The 17616-nt window shown below is 48.6% G+C and overlaps 1 protein-coding gene and 1 pseudogene across 2 annotated transcripts in view; one reads left to right on the top strand and one right to left on the bottom strand.

Moving 5' to 3' along the window:
- Positions 1–356: 356 nt before the first annotated feature.
- LOC308171417 (BTB/POZ domain-containing protein 2-like) lies at positions 357–9196 on the top strand (the record flags this gene model as incomplete). Its single annotated transcript, XM_080546260.1, has 10 exons — positions 357–608; positions 4589–4836; positions 4994–5113; positions 5780–5936; positions 6110–6215; positions 7063–7260; positions 7650–7842; positions 8099–8186; positions 8388–8534; positions 8992–9196. 10 exons carry the CDS (start codon positions 357–359, stop codon positions 9151–9153), a joined length of 1671 nt encoding a protein of 556 aa, XP_080402386.1. The 3' UTR covers positions 9154–9196.
- Positions 9197–12161: 2965 nt separating this feature from the next.
- Positions 12162–17616, bottom strand: part of LOC308171725 (elongation factor 2b-like) — a 21567-nt pseudogene continuing 16112 nt past the window's right edge. Inside the window, exons 10-13 of the transcript XR_013938063.1 lie at positions 17008–17558; positions 16139–16321; positions 15554–15686; positions 12162–12355 (exon numbers count right to left, since the gene is read on the bottom strand). The product of XR_013938063.1 is annotated as an elongation factor 2b-like (transcript). The remainder of the gene's footprint in view (positions 12356–15553; positions 15687–16138; positions 16322–17007; positions 17559–17616) is intronic.

Here is a 17616-nt window from a genome sequence, read left to right as displayed (position 1 = left end):
GCACATTTACTGTTGTATACAAATTATAATAAAGGCCTAAAGAAACAAATAAACGGTCCATGACACAAGACTGCTGGCTATTATTTGCGCTACGATTGTCTAAATAATAGTATGTCATAGTATTACTCTGTGGTAAAGGAATATGACTGGGGGCAGTCTAGTATGAATGCTTATGAATGACTGTCCAGGAGCCAGTGAAGTGTCCTTGTTGGAGCTCTGGTATGGAATGCGGCCCATATTTTGAATGACTGTCCAGAGCAGAGTGAAGTGTCCTTGGTGGAGCTCCGGTATGGAACGCGGCCCATGTTTTGTTTATGTCTACGTCACCGCCCCCTTCACAAGCTGTCAAATTCAAGATGGCTACCGGGGACAGCAACAACAGGCCGCCTTGCTTAAATTTCTCCGCTCCGGGGCCTTTGGGGAACGTTCAACCCAGCAACAGTGCTTATTCCACGCCTTCCTCCAACGGGGGTAACGTCGGCGGCACGGCGGGAGGGGCACAGGGGGTGGCGAGGCGTCCCAACCCGCAGCCGGGGCCTGGTGGCAACGGCGAAAGCCTCGGTGTCGTAGTGGGACCTCAGCCCGCCGCGCAGAACTCTGCCCAGCGGGTAGGTGATTGACTGTGTGTCCCCTTGTCTAAATGTAAGGGGTCTCCTATGGTTGTCTAGTGGTGATGTTAGGACTGACTGTGTGTACCCTTGTCTAAATGTAAGGGGTATCCTATGGTTGTCTAGTGGTGATGTTAGGATTGACTGTGTGTACCCTTGTCTAAATGTAAGAGGTCTCCTATGGTTGTCTAGTGGTGATGTTAGGATTGACTGTGTGTACCCTTGTCTAAATGTAAGGGGTCTCCTATGGTTGTCTAGTGGTGATGTTAGGATTGACTGTGTGTACCCTTGTCTAAATGTAAGGGGTATCCTATGGTTGTCGTGGTGATGTTAGGATTGACTGTGTGTACGTACCCTTGTCTAAATGTAAGGGGTCTCCTATGGTTGTCTAGTGGTGATGTTAGGATTGACTGTGTGTACCCTTGTCTAAATGTAAGAGGTCTCCTATGGTTGTCTAGTGGTGATGTTAGGATTGACTGTGTGTACCCTTGTCTAAATGTAAGGGGTATCCTATGGTTGTCTAGTGGTGATGTTAGGATTGACTGTGTGTACCCTTGTCTAAATGTAAGAGGTCTCCTATGGTTGTCTAGTGGTGATGTTAGGATTGACTGTGTGTACCCTTGTCTAAATGTAAGGGGTATCCTATGGTTGTCTAGTGGTGATGTTAGGATTGACTGTGTGTACCCTTGTCTAAATGTAAGAGGTCTCCTATGGTTGTCTAGTGGTGATGTTAGGATTGACTGTGTGTACCCTTGTCTAAATGTAAGGGGTATCCTATGGTTGTCGTGGTGATGTTAGGATTGAATGTGTGTACCCTTGTCTAAATGTAAGGGGTCTCCTATGGTTGTCTAGTGGTGATGTTAGGACTGTGTCTACCCTTGTCTAAATGTAAGGGGTCTCCTATGGTTGTCTAGTGGTGATGTTAGGACTGACTGTGTGTACCCTTGTCTAAATGTAAGGGGTCTCCTATGGTTGTCTAGTGGTGATGTTAGGATTGACTGTGTGTACCCTTGTCTAAATGTAAGGGGTCTCCTATGGTTGTCTAGTGGTGATGTTAGGATTGACTGTGTGTACCCTTGTCTAAATGTAAAGGGTCTCCTATGGTTGTCTAGTGGTGATGTTAGGACTGACTGTGTGTACCCTTGTCTAAATGTAAGGGGTATCCTATGGTTGTCTAGTGGTGATGTTAGGACTGACTGTGTGTACCCTTGTCTAAATGTAAGGGGTATCCTATGGTTGTCTAGTGGTGATGTTAGGACTGACTGTGTGTACCCTTGTCTAAATGTAAGGGGTATCCTATGGTTGTCTAGTGGTGATGTTAGGATTGACTGTGTGTACCCTTGTCTATTTTTTAAAATAGGGCAGAAATAACAAGCATGTTTTCCTTGGGGAAAAACGTTATTTGTGTTGCTATTGCACACATTCATTCATTCACATTCAAACTAGACACCACAGTCAGTATTTTTTTATTTATTTTTTTAATGAAAAAAAAGCTTATCAATTGATCGTTAATTCTTGCGATTATCGAAAAAGAAATTTTGATCGTTTGCCCAGCCCTACTGACTATATTCAATTATAATTATGTTATAAATTGATATGGATATTAGATTATAAATACTCTGGCTGTTTTGTTTACCTTTTGGTTGACAGCAAAAGGGAGAGAGGAGGATAGGGAGTAATAGAAGGAGAGAGAGCTGCATGGTGTCGGCTCGGCACACCAGAGAGAGAGAGAGAGCAAGAACCAGGTGAGAAAGTGGACAGGTAGTCAAGACCACATAAGTAAGTAGCCTTGAGAACCGATGGTTCTGGAGCCTAATGGCCCATAGGGCAGGATCCTATCTCCTGTTTCCGTAGCGTGAGGCGGCTTAATGTACAAGTACACCCCTGGACATGACGCTGGTATGAGGCAGGGTCTTACCCCCTGGGGGGGGGGGTCCATGCCACCCCCCCAAGGCAGCAAACCTAGGGGAAACACTGGGTCTCCTATGGTTGTCTAGTGGTGATGTTAGGACTGACTGTGTCTACCCTTGTCTAAATGTAAGGGGTCTCCTATGGTTGTCTAGTGGTGATGTTAGGATTGACTGTGTGTACCCTTGTCTAACTGTAAGGGGTATCCTATGGTTGTCTAGTGCAGGGCTCTACGCTAACCTTTTTCACTAGGAGCACATGTGCTCCTAAATGAAAAATGTTAGGGGCACACAAAGAAATTTAGGAGCACAGTGAAAAATGTAATTATAACACATTTTTATTAGTGATTTTGCAATTTTTGCACCAAAATCACACATTGGCCCATGCCTACAGCCCTACTAGACGCAGAGTTGATGGCATTGTATTATGGTAACTAGCTGTGTCAAGTTCTCCTGGTTAGCAGCATGTTCATTCATTCATCCATGTCATGCCTGTCAGCTAGCAGCTAGCAGCCCAGCCAGGCTTTAGGGCTAGGTCTGTCAGCTAGCAGCCCAGCCAGGCCATGCAGAGGTCTGTCTCCATGCTGCCCACCTCCCTGCTGCTGGGTCAGGCTACATCAGTCACACACGGTGGCCAGACAACTCCACATCTAGGGGTATTAAACTACCCCACATCCAGATGACCAGTCCCCAGCCCCATGCTGCCCGGGGTGGTGACATGTGGAGGTGGCCAGCCCAGCACGGTGCCTCTGCGGCGGCTAGCTGTTAGCACACCACCATCCCCGGGGGTCCCACCTCTCTGCCACACTCAAGTACAACATGTTGCATTTTCATGCCATTAGGCAACTTGCTTCCTAGGGTTTCCTAGGATTAGAGATGCATTTGGACTTCTGGAGTACCTCCACTACTTTCAATGGGTTCTGAAGGTCTGAGAGCTTTCTACTTTCTACCCTGGGTAGTTAACCCTGGTTGTAACCTTGGGTTCAAATCTGGAGTGTGTGGGACCAAATCTGTAGATGTGGTGAGCTAATGAAGCTAATGAAGCTTGAGATGAGAAAAGGGCGCTTGTCTCTTTAAGGCCCAGGAGGGAGTTAGCGATTAGCGATGTTAGCTTAGCGCCAGTTTAACAGAAGTAACTTCACTTTTAACATGACTTCCCGTGGTCGTAGCGGGCTGGCTGACGGCTTAAAATGTGGCCACACGGTTCGCGCAGATTTATTTTTAGAATAAAAAATAAATAAATAATCGGTACTCGCACGTGTGCTCGTGAATTTATTTCTCTAGTCGCACAGATGTATTTTTAGTCGCAAATGCGAGTGAAATGGTCGCACTGTAGAGCCCTAGTGGTGATGTTAGGATTGACTGTGTCTACCCTTGTCTAAATGTAAGGGGTCTCCTATGGTCTCCTATGGTTGTCTAGTAGGGATGCTCCGATTTATCGGCCACCGATTTAAATCGGCCGATTTCACTCCAAATGACTCGATCGGTGATCGGCAAAAATGGCCGATCGCAAAAACCGATTTATTTATTTTTCCTGGGGATGACAGATAACTGAACAGAAAACATAGGAGGACGTAACAGTATGTAAACCATGAAGGCCACGTTTATGATGTCTTTTATACAGCCATATCGACTGACTTGGGCTTCAGGCCCTAACTGGGTGATAGGCCAGACCTTTACTATGCCATAAAAATGGGTCTGCGTTTGCTTGGTGCCTAATGGATCAAAACTTTTGTCTAAAAAGCAAAAAATATGTAGGCTATCCAGTCAGTAGGCCTACAGTTATGTATTTTTTTTAAAAATCGGTATCGGTATCGGTATCGGTTGATCTTGAGGAAAAAAATCGGTGATCGGTATCGGCCCCAAAAATCCAGATCGGAGCATCCCTATTGTCTAGTGGTGATGTTAGGATTGACTGTGTGTACCCTTGTCTAAATGTAAGGGGTCTCCTATGGTTGTCTAGTGGTGATGTTAGGACTGACTGTGTGTACCCTTGTCTAAATGTAAGGGGTATCCTATGGTTGTCTAGTGGTGATGTTAGGACTGACTGTGTGTACCCTTGTCAACATGCAGCAGGCTACCGCAGCGTCCAACGCGTCCTCCTCCTCCTCCGCGGCGGCCGCGCCGGCGTCCCACTCCGCGCTGTCCGCCGCCCCGGCTTCCGCAGCTGTTCTGGTCTACCGCGAGCCGGTGTACAACTGGCAGGCGACGAAAAGCACCGTGAAGGAGAGGTTCGCTTTCCTCTTCAACAACGAGGTGCTCAGTGACGTTCATTTTCTGGTCGGCAAAGGGATGGGGGTACAACGGATACCCGCGCATAGGTACCGTACGATTAACTCTTGACTGATTCTATGTGTGTGTGTCCGTTTGTTTTATCCGATGTTCATCACATCCCCCCTGGCCTGGCGCGACAGAGTTGTCAAGTGGGAGATGATCAATGACGGAAATCTGTTTTTTTTTGGGCTTATTTTTGGTTAGGTTCGTTCTCGCAGTGGGCAGTGCGGTCTTCGATGCCATGTTCAATGGGGGTATGGCGACCACCTCAACAGAAATCGAGCTGCCAGATGTTGAGCCTGCTGCCTTCCTGGCTCTGCTGAAGTAAGACTTCTCACGACCGGTCTGTCCAAATGTTATTCTGTCACACATGTGCATTTGGACATCACTTTGGTCAGTGTGACCAGCTCTCTTGCAGCCTTTCCCCATGAGTCAGATTAGGACCTCTGTAGGATTTTTGACCATAAAGTCCAACATGAACAAGAGCTAACTGTACTATGATAGGCTAGATAACTGTACAAGGTTAATCATATGCTTAGTTCACCCCTGCCGCCTACCGTGAAGCATGCATATGAACCCATTGTTGTTGATGATCTGGGGACGGTTGCATAAAGAAACCCAGTGTTAGACTTAGATCTCACTTTAAGTCAGTCTTGCTATAGACTCGAACAATGTTCCTGTTGCATAAAGCTCACCTATGAGTGACTAAGGTAAGACTGACTTAGGATAGCCTGTCACGCAATGCATTCTAGGTAAAAATAAGACACTTGACAGAAAACCAAAAAACCACGGCGGCCAAAACAGCTAGGCTACACCTAGCTCCACCTAGCGGCGGAAGATCGGAGCGATAAACTCCCTTTTCTTCTGCTAAAAACGTATGTACATTGGAGGAATATAATGTGGAGAAAAGTATACTGCTTAGCAGTTTGAACCAGTGAAGTTGTTAATGCAACTGGCCCCTGATCTCTTCCCCCACAACCCCGGCTCCAGGTTCCTCTACTCAGATGACGTCCAGATAGGGCCTGAGACGGTGATGACCACCCTCTACACGGCCAAGAAGTACGCAGTGCCAGCCCTGGAGGCTCACTGTGTGGAGTTCCTGAAGAAGAACCTGCGGGCAGACAACGCCTTCATGCTGCTCACACAGGTCAGCTAGGGCCACGCTGTCTGGGGAGGAAGTCAGAACAGGATTCTTGTCGGCGCGAGTGTCGTTATTGACGGTGACGCGTACTGTTATTTTCTCTGATGTGTGTGTGTGTGTGTGTGTGTGTGTGTGCGTGTGTGTGTGTGTGTGTGCGTGTGTGTGTGTGTGTGTTTCAGGCCCGACTGTTCGATGAGCCCCAGCTTGCCAGCCTGTGCCTAGAGAACATCGATAAGAACACTGGAGACGCTCTCGCTGCGGAGGGCTTCACAGACATAGACCTGGGTATTGTAGTTTACTTTGGATTTTGTAGTTCACTTGGATGCATTGGAAGGCACATATATATATATATATATTGTGTGTGCGCGTAAGCGTGAGCGTGAGAGTGTCTAACAAGTCGCCCACTGAGGGACCGTTCAGACTTTTATTCTGAAAAGTGTCAATAAATCTCAGCGTTGTTGGAAATCGATGACACGCTCGCTAGTCGAGCCGAAGCAACGCAACGGATTCGGTGAGTAATCCCCACTGCTACCTAGTTAGTGTAGGGCAGTGGGGATTACTCACCGAAACCCATCGCGATTGCAACGTTTCAGCTCGACTAGCGAGCGGGACGAGATTTATCGACACTTCAGAACAAAAGTCTGAAACATTTTTCCGTCAAGTTGGAGACTTGTTCCCGTTTGTTCCTGCTTTCACCAGCGGCTGTCGCGTAGCTTCTAATACGGTGTAAACTCCCCTTCCCCTCCTCATCCGTCCCTCGTGCGTCCCTGCAAACCAAGTGAGAAGGGTAGGACATTGCGGGTGGGGTAGCGTGCACGGCAGGACTGCGAACCCAGGCCAGGGGGAGTCCGGTGCAGGTCCCACGTTAGCGTGCCTCCACTCACAAGGGGCACGAGGGGCGCTAAAACAATGTTGTTACGTAATATTGTATTTTATCTTTACCTGTTCTTTTTACTATTTTCCCCTGCTTTTATATTCATTCTATGCTTGTGTATGTTTTTATATATGTTTTTATATTCACTTTATGTTCACTTTTTCCTGTTGTAAAGCACTTTGAGCTGCATTTCTTGTATGGAAGGTGCTGTATGAATAAAGCTTTACTTACTTACTTCCTCGTCCGCCCCTCGCCCAGACACGTTGGTGGCGGTGTTGGAGCGGGACACCCTGGGCGTGCGGGAGGTGCGTCTGTTTGTGGCTGCGGTGCGCTGGGCGGACGCCGAGACCCACAGGCAGCAGCTGCAGCCCACCCCGGAGAACAAGCGCCGGGTCCTGGGCAAGGCCCTCGTCCTCATCCGCTTCCCCCTCATGACCATCGAGGAGTTCGCCGCAGGTGACGCGCGTTATGCTGTACACACACGCACGCACGCACGCACACACACACACACACACACAAGCACACAGAGACAGAGACAGACACACACAGAGACAGACACACACACACACACACAGACACACACACACAAACACACACACCCCCACACACACACACACACAGGCAGACAGAAATCTCATTCTCTTTCTTCATCCTCTTCCTTCCCTCTCTGTTCCATGAAATCTCTCTTCTTTATATCTCCCCCCTTCCTCTCTCTCTCTCTCTCTCTCTCTCTCTCTCTCTCTCTCTCTCTCTCTCTCTCCCCCTCCTTCTCTCTCTGTTTCACATGCTGACGTATTCCTATTACGTGTGTATGGCTCATCATTCCCTCCCTCCGTCTTCCCCAGGCCCGGCCCAGTCCAGTATCCTGACAGACAGGGAGGTGGTGAGTCTGTTCCTCCACTTCACGGTGAACCCCAAGCCCCGCGTGGACTTCATCGACCGGCCCCGCTGCTGCCTCCGCGGGAAGGAATGCAGTATTACACGCTTCGGCCAGGTGGAGAGTCGCTGGGGCTACAGTGGCACCAGCGACCGCATACGGTGAGAACACACACACACACACACACACACAAACGAACGGACGCACCTCGCATACTGTAACATGTACATGACATTCCTGTAAAAATACTGATGTTATTCTGGACCTCACGGATATTGCCTGACCCTTCCGGGCCTCTCCTCCTCCTCCTCCCCCCCCCTTCTCCTCCTCCTCCCCCCCCACTTCTCCTCCTCCCCCCCCCCTTCTCCTCCTCCTCCCCCCCCCCCCCTTCTCCTCCTCCTCCTCCTCCTCTCCCAGGTTCTCAGTGAACAGGAGGATATTCGTGGTAGGGTTCGGCCTCTACGGCTCCATACACGGTCCCACAGACTACCAAGTCAACATCCAGGTAACGGCCCCGTTCCCGTTGAAAAACAAAACCCTCTTTTTTCAGATCTCGAGCAGCGTCTTGACATTTACTGGCTTTCTCGGACACGTAACCAAACACTGTCCCATCGTACGCTAACGTGTCGGTAATGCTAACGTTGTGTTCCTGTGGTGTTCCTGTGGTGTTCCTGTGGTGTTCCTGTGGTGTTCCTGTGGCCTGTAGATCATCCACACAGACAGCAACACGGTGCTGGGGCAGAACGACACCGGCTTCAGCTGTGACGGGTTAGCCAACACCTTCAGAGTCATGTTCAAAGAGCCGGTGGAGATCCTCCCCAACGTCAACTACACTGCCTGCGCTACACTTAAGGTAGGCTAGAGCATCCACGTATACATATATGTACGCTACACTTAAGGTAGGCTATAGCATCCACGTATACATAAGGTACTGTATATACGCTACACTTAAGGTACACTATAGCACGGACGTATACACAAGATGTGCTTTAAGTGCACATCCAAATTTACATCCAAATCAGGTCTAGAAATTAGAAAATAGAAATTCCTACACTGTTCACCTGTTGTAGATACCCTCTCATTAAAGCTGAAAGTCTGCACTTAAAGCACATCTTGATTGTGACAGAGCCAAAATGATGAACATGTGTCGATGTCCATATATATATATATAGTGTGTCCTAACTTCCCACTGGTACTGTATAAACATATACATATTAATTTAGGTTTGAATCTTGAATCTCTCTCTTCTTCCTCCTTCCATCCTCATCCTCCCTCTCTCTGTCTCCTCCCTCTCGTCCATCCTTCCCCAGGGTCCAGACTCCCACTACGGGACGAAGGGCATGCGCAAGGTGACCCACGAGTCGTCCTCCACGGGCACCAAGACCTGCTTCACCTTCTGCTACGCCGCGGGCAACAACAACGGCACCTCCGTGGAGGACGGACAGATCCCCGAGGTCATCTTCTACACATAGTGACCTTTTGACCTTTCACCTCGCCCCGTCGGCTTCTCACCTTTACGACCCACGAGGAGGTGGCTGGGCTGGGGGGGGGGGGCTGGGGGGGAGTGGGGGACTGGGCCAATCTCAAACGATACCCTCGGCGTTCTCTGTGTAGTTCACCACTGTCGGCCGCATGTGAAGACACATGGCTCTCGGGGGGGGGGGGGGGGGAGGGAGGGGGGAGGGTGTTCTACATGGGGAATTAGGGTGTTGTTTGAGACACAGTCTTCTCTCTTTGTGTCTCTTTACCTTTCTCAGTCCCCTTCCGTGTCCCACTGGTCATGGAGAGAAGCTTGATATTGAGGGGGAGTGATACCTGCCTGTTTCAGCATGACGACGGTGACGACGACGACAACAACAACAACTACTACTACTAACTCTTGTTCTGAGAGAGAGAGAAAGGGAGAGAGGGGACTGGGCTTTAATAACGTGGCTCTTGGGGTTAGACCTCAGCAAGGACCGTGAGAGTGTCTTAAACTGGACGCAGCGGTGGACTGTTATTCAGGGGAAAGTGGTGATCTGGTGAAAGGGGAAACAAGTCGGCAGCCGATTTAATGTTCTGATTTTTCTTCAAGTTCTTATGTTCTTATGGTTCTTATGGTTCTCTCCAAGGTTGAAACGGATTTCTGTGTTTCAAAATAAAAGTCAGAACATTTTGATTGGTTGCTGACTTCTTGCCCCTTTCACCAGACCTGCCTGTAGCCAACAGCATCAGAGTGAGTGAGAGAGAGGTGCATCTAACCACGGGAGTATTCCATCAACGTCGTTAAAGCCCGGTACACACATAAAGATAATCTGGCCGATTTTGGCCCGATTTCCCCCCCTTCCGACCATGGACAGCAAACGCCCGATTATCGGAAGGCTCTAAAGATTATCCTACAAGGTTATCCTGTGGTGTGAGGTGTGTTAAGAGTCAATTTCTCCCGACAATCTGCTCGGAAAATGGTCGTGGCCGCCGATCGTAAATATTAAATGTGTTCAATATTTACGATCAAAAGTCCTCTTGTGTGTCGTAGGATGTGTGTGTGTGCTGTATTGGGAATATCGGAGCACACCACACACAATACCATCCAAACTGTTCAATCCATGATTTTTGATGTGTGGGGTCTCAGATAAAAGAAATCTGTTAAGTTTTAGAACATCTTTATGCGTGTACCAGGCTTAAAGGAAAACCCAGGCTTATTTGAATCAAATTTCACGAGACTTTATCGAAAAACAAGCCTGGATTTCCCTTTAGCGATGTCGATGGAACACCCCCCAGTATGTGTATGTATGTACAGACTGTTATATTCTCATCAGGTCGGTCCACATAGGAGCCTTCTCATTGGCCAGAGCTGATCACTGATCAGTGACTCACTCACGCCCCCCAGTTCCAACACGAACCCGAGCTCCTTACTGGCAGGTTCTAGATCTGAAAGGATTGTACACAGCCTATGTGGGCATGGTGGGTTTATTATTATTATTATTGTTATTATTATTATTACCATGTCGCCTGTATAGTACATATCCGATACTTTCAGATCTACTGTATTCAAGTACTTAGTAAATGTGGATAAATGGAATCCTGCACTCGGACCTTCTGGTTCTGGTTCTGACATTGGACCGACACTAACTCTTCTTTCGGCTACGTTTCGTCTTTACAAGCTCGTCTTAAATATTTTTTCCTTCACAACAGAGGTTTATGGGTTGTATATTATATCATACTGACATTTATTAACATTGTTGATGTAGTTTGAAATTCATGATGGATTAAAAAAACAAACGTGTTGAAGCATTTGTGGAGGTGTTTTCTGTGGTCGGTTTCATATTTGTGTCAGATGGGGGAAACGCAAAGGCTTCATTCAAAATCGTTTAGGATCGCTTTTCTCCTGAACAAAAAAGGCAGGAAATATTCCTGTATCTTCTTATTCAGTTATGCAAAGGTTCTGGGTGATTTCGAACATTAATTCAGTGTGACGAAATCAGACTGTCAAAAACCAGTCACATCCAATGAAGTTGACATTCAGCAAAACGTGACACGCGATATTCAACAGTTCTTGACGAGAATGACACTGAAACTAAACTAGCTGTGGGAGGGGAAAAAAGAAGACGAATTGACCTTCGCTTCTGTGAAAATGTGAGAATATTATTGACGGCACAAAATAAACATCCAAATTCAGGAGGTCCCTATTTCAGAGTGTCCCGTGTCCCTAACACACAACTTGGGGCGGCTGTGGCTCAGGAGGTGGAGCCGGCATCTAATGATCGCAAGGTCGGCAGATCGGTGGTTCGAACCCCGGCTGGCCACATGTCTAGGTGTCCTTGGGCAAGACACTGAATCCCAAATTGCTCCCAATGAGCAGGCCTGGCGCCTTGCATGGTAGCTTGTGCCGCCATTGGTGTGTGAATGTGTGTGTGAATGGGTGAATGAGAGGCCGTTGTAAAGCGCTTTGGAATAAGGCGCTATATCAGTCAGTCCATTTTACAACTTGAGCATATGAGTCTAGACAAACCAACAACAAATAAAAAACGTCTTTGCTATATTTCTTTTTATTGTGATTGACACATTACCTGTGGGTTTCATTTCACCCGGTTCCGTACAGGTGAGTGCGGCTGCGCTCACAGCGCACCGCTCGGCCGCTTCCCCCACTCTGACCGTGGAAGGACGGTGGGAATGTGTGTGTGTGTGGGGGGGGGGGGGGGGGAGCAAGGAAAGAAAACGGGAGTAAAAACAACTATCTCATTCCAACTCAACTCCTAGCCCTTTAAATCACGGTATACGTCATATAGATCTGAAAAGATTAACGTCGAGATAGTAAGCCCAAAAAACTGGTCACATCTTTGGTCACATCTCCACACCTTTCGTAGGCTAAGTCGTGGAATGTTCCCTATCTTGTATACCTATCCCAATAGTTTTCAGTGCCTAGGGAGTGCCGCGGGGAGGGGTAGGGGGGGCTTAGCGGCCTTTTTTAGGGGATAAATCAACTCCGGGTACGAAGTTTTTACAGCTTGTCCAGGAAGTTGTCGACGGCGGGGACCCCCTCCTTCAGGCCCTTGCGCTTCCTGGTTTCGGCCACGACCCCGAAGGGCTTGGAGGCGGGGTCCCGGGGGTCCCCCTGCAGCACCTGCCAGTGGTCGAACACACACTGGGGGAAGGCCTGGCCTCCCGTGTGAGAACGCAGGTCTGCTGTGAACCCTGGGAAGACAGGGGGGGGGGGGGGGGGGGAGGAGAGAGAGAGAGGGGGGGAGAGGAGAGAGAGAGAGGAGAGAGGGTAAGAGGAGAGAGGGTAAGAGGAGAGAGGGGTAGAGGAGAGAGAGGGGGGGGGAAGAGGAGAGAGAGAGAGGGTAAAAAACTGTTAAAAAAATCTGAAACACTCCTGTTGTGTGAGAGAGAGAGAAAGAGAGAGAGAGAGGGGGGGGGTAAGGGGTCAGAAGGAAGGAGAAGTCTTGAACAAATGTTTTTTTGGTTGACAGGCACACAGAGAGGTACACACTTATGTTTAGAACTTAAAATAGTTATTGATAAACATGCACCTCTAAAGACATTTAGGGCCGGTTTCACAGACAAGGCTTAAGCCTAATCCTAGACTAAAAAACATCTTCAATGGAGATTTTACATTGAAAGTGTGATTTAGTCCAGGACTAGGCTTAAGCCTTGTCTCTGAAACCGGCCCTTAGGGTTAAAGGCAGGCATCTACCCTGGATCAGTACTGAACTATTCAATCTTTTTAAACAGAGAGATAAAGCCTGGGCCAAACATCGTTTGTCAAATGATCCTGCTGACTGGGATATGTATAAAGGTTTGAGGAACTCTTGCAAAACTAAAACGCGTAACGCAAAATCCAGTTACTTCCGTGATAGTCTTTCTCAAGACTTTAATAACCCTCGACAATTTTGGAAACAGTTGAACCGAGCTCTCAATAAAACTAACAAAGGCCTCATATCTCAAATAAAAATTAACGTTGATATAATTTCTGACCCCCTACATATTTCACAGGCCTTTAACCAACATTTTACTTCTATCGGTGATGTTATAAATACTAAATACTCGGATCTTGCAGATTCCTCAAACCCCACAACACATAGGCCTACTACTACTTTCTCCTTTAATAAAATCATGCCTATGGATGTTTATAATGCAATCTTTGATTTCAAAGGTGGTGGTGCTGGTCCAGACGGTATTGAAGATACATTTGTTAAACTAGCAGCACATGTGTTAATGTATCCTCTTGCAGATTTATTTAATTGGTCAATTTCTACCTGCTCAATTCCCTCAATGTGGAAATGTGCCCGTGTTACCCCTATTTTCAAGAATGGAAATGTAACTGACATGAATAATTATCGCCCAATTTCAATTATTTGTTTCACTGCAAAAGTTTTTGAGAAACTGATTTACAATCAACTGTCTCACTACCTTAATTTATTTGATATTCTTTCACCATTTCAATCTGGGTTTAGACCCAACTTCTCAACTACCTCTGCTCTCCTCAAGTTTACTAGTGATGTTTTCTCATCCTGTGACAAAGACCAACTGACTGGTGCCATCTTCATCGATCTATCTAAAGCTTTTGATTTGATTGATCATTATCTTCTTCTTGATAAGTTGTACTCCATTGGTTTTTCTCAGAAGGCTCTTTTTTGGTTTAATGCATATTTGCATAATCGCCGTCAATATGTTTCTTTACAGGGTTCTCAGTCCGATTACTTAATTGTGGACAAGGGTATTCCTCAGGGTTCTACTCTGGGACCACTCCTCTTTTCTATATTTATTAATGATCTCCCTAAGTCTTGTTCTAACTCTGATATTCATCTTTATGCAGACGATACGGTTATCTATACTTCTCACAGAGATCTAACACAAATTCAAAGCTCCTTGCAATCAGATTTTGCATCTGTTCAGAACTGGTTCTTTAATAATAACCTTGTTCTGAATATGAACAAATCCTGTTGTATGGTGTTTGGTGCACATTATCGGCGTCCCCATCTCTTAGATTTAAATATTGTTTATAATGATGGTTCACCCCTAGAAAATGCTAAATTATTTAAATATCTTGGTCTCTGGGTTGACCCTGAACTCTGTTTCAAGCCACATATTGATAATCTTGTTAAAAAAGCCTATGGTTGCCTTGGTTCTTTATATCGTTCTATTGATTGCTTTACTTTTGAAATCAGGAAAAGATTAGTTTCTCAGCTTATTTGACCAATTATTGATTATGCTGATATTGTGTACCAGGGTACCTCTGAAACCTGTCTTCGTCCCCTAAATGTCTTGTTCAACTCCCTCTGTCGTTTTGTTCTCAGATGTCATTATTTTACACACCACTGTCTAATGTATGATTCACTCAACTGGTTTTCACTTGAAGACAGAAGGCAATCTCATTGGTTACAATTTATTTATAAATGTATTTACTTTATATATAAATATCCCATGTATTTAAAAGTTTACTTGGTCCCCCGTAGTTCTCCCTATCCACTCAGACAACATCAAAACCTCTTTTTCTGTGTTCCCAGATACCGAAAAAAATTAGGTCGTAAATCATTTGCCTACAAGGCCCCTAGTGACTGGAACAATCTCCCTTCCCCTTTAAGGTCCCTCACATCCTTTCAATCCTTTAAATCATCTTTACTTTCCTATTTAAAAAAGCCCTGCTCATGTTATTAATTATGTGGGGGGTTTGGACCGGCTAGTTTTCAGGTTGTTTGTATTTGTATTTTCCTTTAATGTGCTTTCTGTTGTTGCCAAATTCGATTACTTGCTGATGTCTTCTGATAATTATATTATGTATGTATCTGACTGTTGCATCTATATATTGCGGTTGGGTTGTAGTGGTGGGTTGTGGAGTGATGACGGGCTGTGTGTGTGAGTGTGTGTGTAGGTGCTTTGTATTGTTATTTGTTATGTGTTACTATTATGTTTGTATCGTCATGTGAGGACCCCCTCGAAAATGAGAAGATTCTTCTCAAGGGGCTTACCTTAAATAAACAATCTCAATCAACACACGCATGCACTCACTCACTCCCTCACTCACTCACTCACTCCTTCCCTCCCTCCCTCACTCACTCACTCACTCCCTCCTTCCCTCCCTCCTTCCCTCACTCACTCACTCACTCACTCCCTCCTTCCCTCCCTCACTCACTCACTCACTCCCTCCTTCCCTCCCTCCCTCACTCACTCGACACATACTCACTCACTCACTCACTCACTCACTCACTCACTCACTCACTCACTCACACTCACTCACACACCCACTCACTCACACTCTCTTACTCACTCACTCACTCCCTCCTTCCCTCTCTCACTCTCTCACTCCCTCCTTCCCTCCCTCACTCACTCACTCTTTCACTCTCTCACTCTCACTCACACACACACTCACACACACACACACACACTCACCAAAGGACTCGTTGACGGGCAGGAAGGCCTTGACGATGAACATGGGCGTGCCAATCACCTGGGACTCCTCGAACACGTGACCCCGCTTCCTGTTCAGCACGCCGTAGATCCCGCCCACCACCTGCTCCGGACACTGGACAGACGGACAGACGACCGGACACGCATCGTTCAGACGCATCGTCAGGCTAGGTCAGCGGCACGCAACGTTACAGAACACACACACGCACAGAGACACAGACACACAGAAACAGACACACGCACACACAGAAACAGTCACACGCACACACACACACACACAGAGACACACGCACACAGACAGACACACACAGACAGACACAGACAGACACACACACAGACACACACACAGGCACAGACACTGACACACACACACACACACACACACACACACAGACACACACGCACACAGACAGACACAGACAGACACACACACACACGCACACTCGTGCACACACAGACACGCGCGCGCACACACACACACTCGCACACACACACACACACACACACACACACACACACACACTCGCACACACACACACACACACACACATACACACACACACACACCTGGATCTCCACCAGGTAGACAGGCTCCATGAGTCGTGGCTGGGCGGTGAGCTGGCAGGCGTAGAGGACCCTGCGGGCGGTGGGGATGATCTGCCCGCCCCCGCGGTGGATGGCGTCCGAGTGCAGCGTCACGTCGTGGATGTCGAAGCGGCAGGCGCGCAGGTTCTCCTCACACAGCGCCCCCTGGAGGGCAGGAGGAGACATTGCAACGGTTTTTATAACTCGAAAACAAACAAGAAAACAACAACAACAACAACAATGCCGTACGCCTATGTGATTCAGTCACGGTCGGTCAGTCAGTCACTGTCAGTGAAGCGTTGTTTGTTTTCAAAGTTTTCAAAGGGGGCGTGGCTTAGCGATAGGTCAATTCCCCTCCGCCCCCACTCTCCCCTCCCCACTCTCCCCTCCCCACTCCCCCCTCTCCACTCCCCCCCCCTCCACTCCCCCCTCTCCCCTCCCCTCTCCCACTCCCCCCTCTCCCACTCCCCACTCTCCCCTCTCCACTCTCGTCTCCCCACTCCCCCCTCTCCCCTCTCCACTCTCCCCTCTCCACTCTCCCCTCTCCCTCTCCACTCCCCCCCCTCTCCCACTCTCCCCTCTCCCCCTCTCCCCTCTCCCCTCTCCACTCTCCCCTCCCCCCTCTCCCCTCCCCTCTCCACTCCCCCCTCTCCTCTCCCCCCTCTCCTCTCCCCTCCCCTCTCCCCTCCCCTCCCCTCTCCCCTCCCCCCTCTCCCACTCCCCCTCTCCCCTCCCCCCTCCCCACTCTCCCCTCCCCCCTCTCCCCTCCCCTCCCCACTCTCCCCTCCCCACTCTCCCCTCCCCCCTCTCCCCTCTCCCTCTCCCCCCTCTCCCCTCCCTCCGCTCCGCACCTCCTTGGAGGCCCACTGGAAGCCCGCCACCACGCTGTCCTTGATCTCGTTCAGGTACTGGACGCCCTTGGTCACGTCCATCAGCAGGTTGGGCCCGGTGCCGTCCGGCCCGAAGCACCAGATCTTCCGGGCCTCCGACACGTCCCACTCGTACTTGTCAGCAAGGAAGCGGGCGCGGGCCTTCAGCTCCTGGCGGGGCGAGATGTCGCCCTTCTCGATGTCCTCCGCCAGCCCGTCGGGGAAGGGGCGCGCGCGCATGTACAGACGGTTGTGCTTGTTGGGCGACTTGGACAAGCACACCTGGCTGGACTCCTCGCTGACCGTCTCCCTGTACGACACCACCGGGTCGGACTTCTGTGAGGGGGGGGGGGGGGAGGGAGGGAGGGAGGGAGGGGAGGGGGGGGGGGGAGCGGAGGAGGGGGGGAGGGGGAAGGGAGGGAGAGGCGGGGGGGGAGGGAGACAGTCAGTCTAAGAGAAAAGCAGAGTAGGAGGAGCGGAACGGAGAAGTCTCTGGGCTCTGTGAAATATCGATCGATTCTCTTCTCTTCTTTCTGTGTGTGTTTGGATACGACTGCACTTAGAACAGCTCTGTCTGTCTGTCTGTCTGTC

This window comes from Nansenia antarctica, assembly GCF_963989245.1.
Source record: "Nansenia antarctica genome assembly, chromosome: 16".
NCBI lineage: Eukaryota > Metazoa > Chordata > Actinopteri > Argentiniformes > Microstomatidae > Nansenia > Nansenia antarctica.
This window is presented reverse-complemented; position numbering and strand designations above follow the sequence as displayed.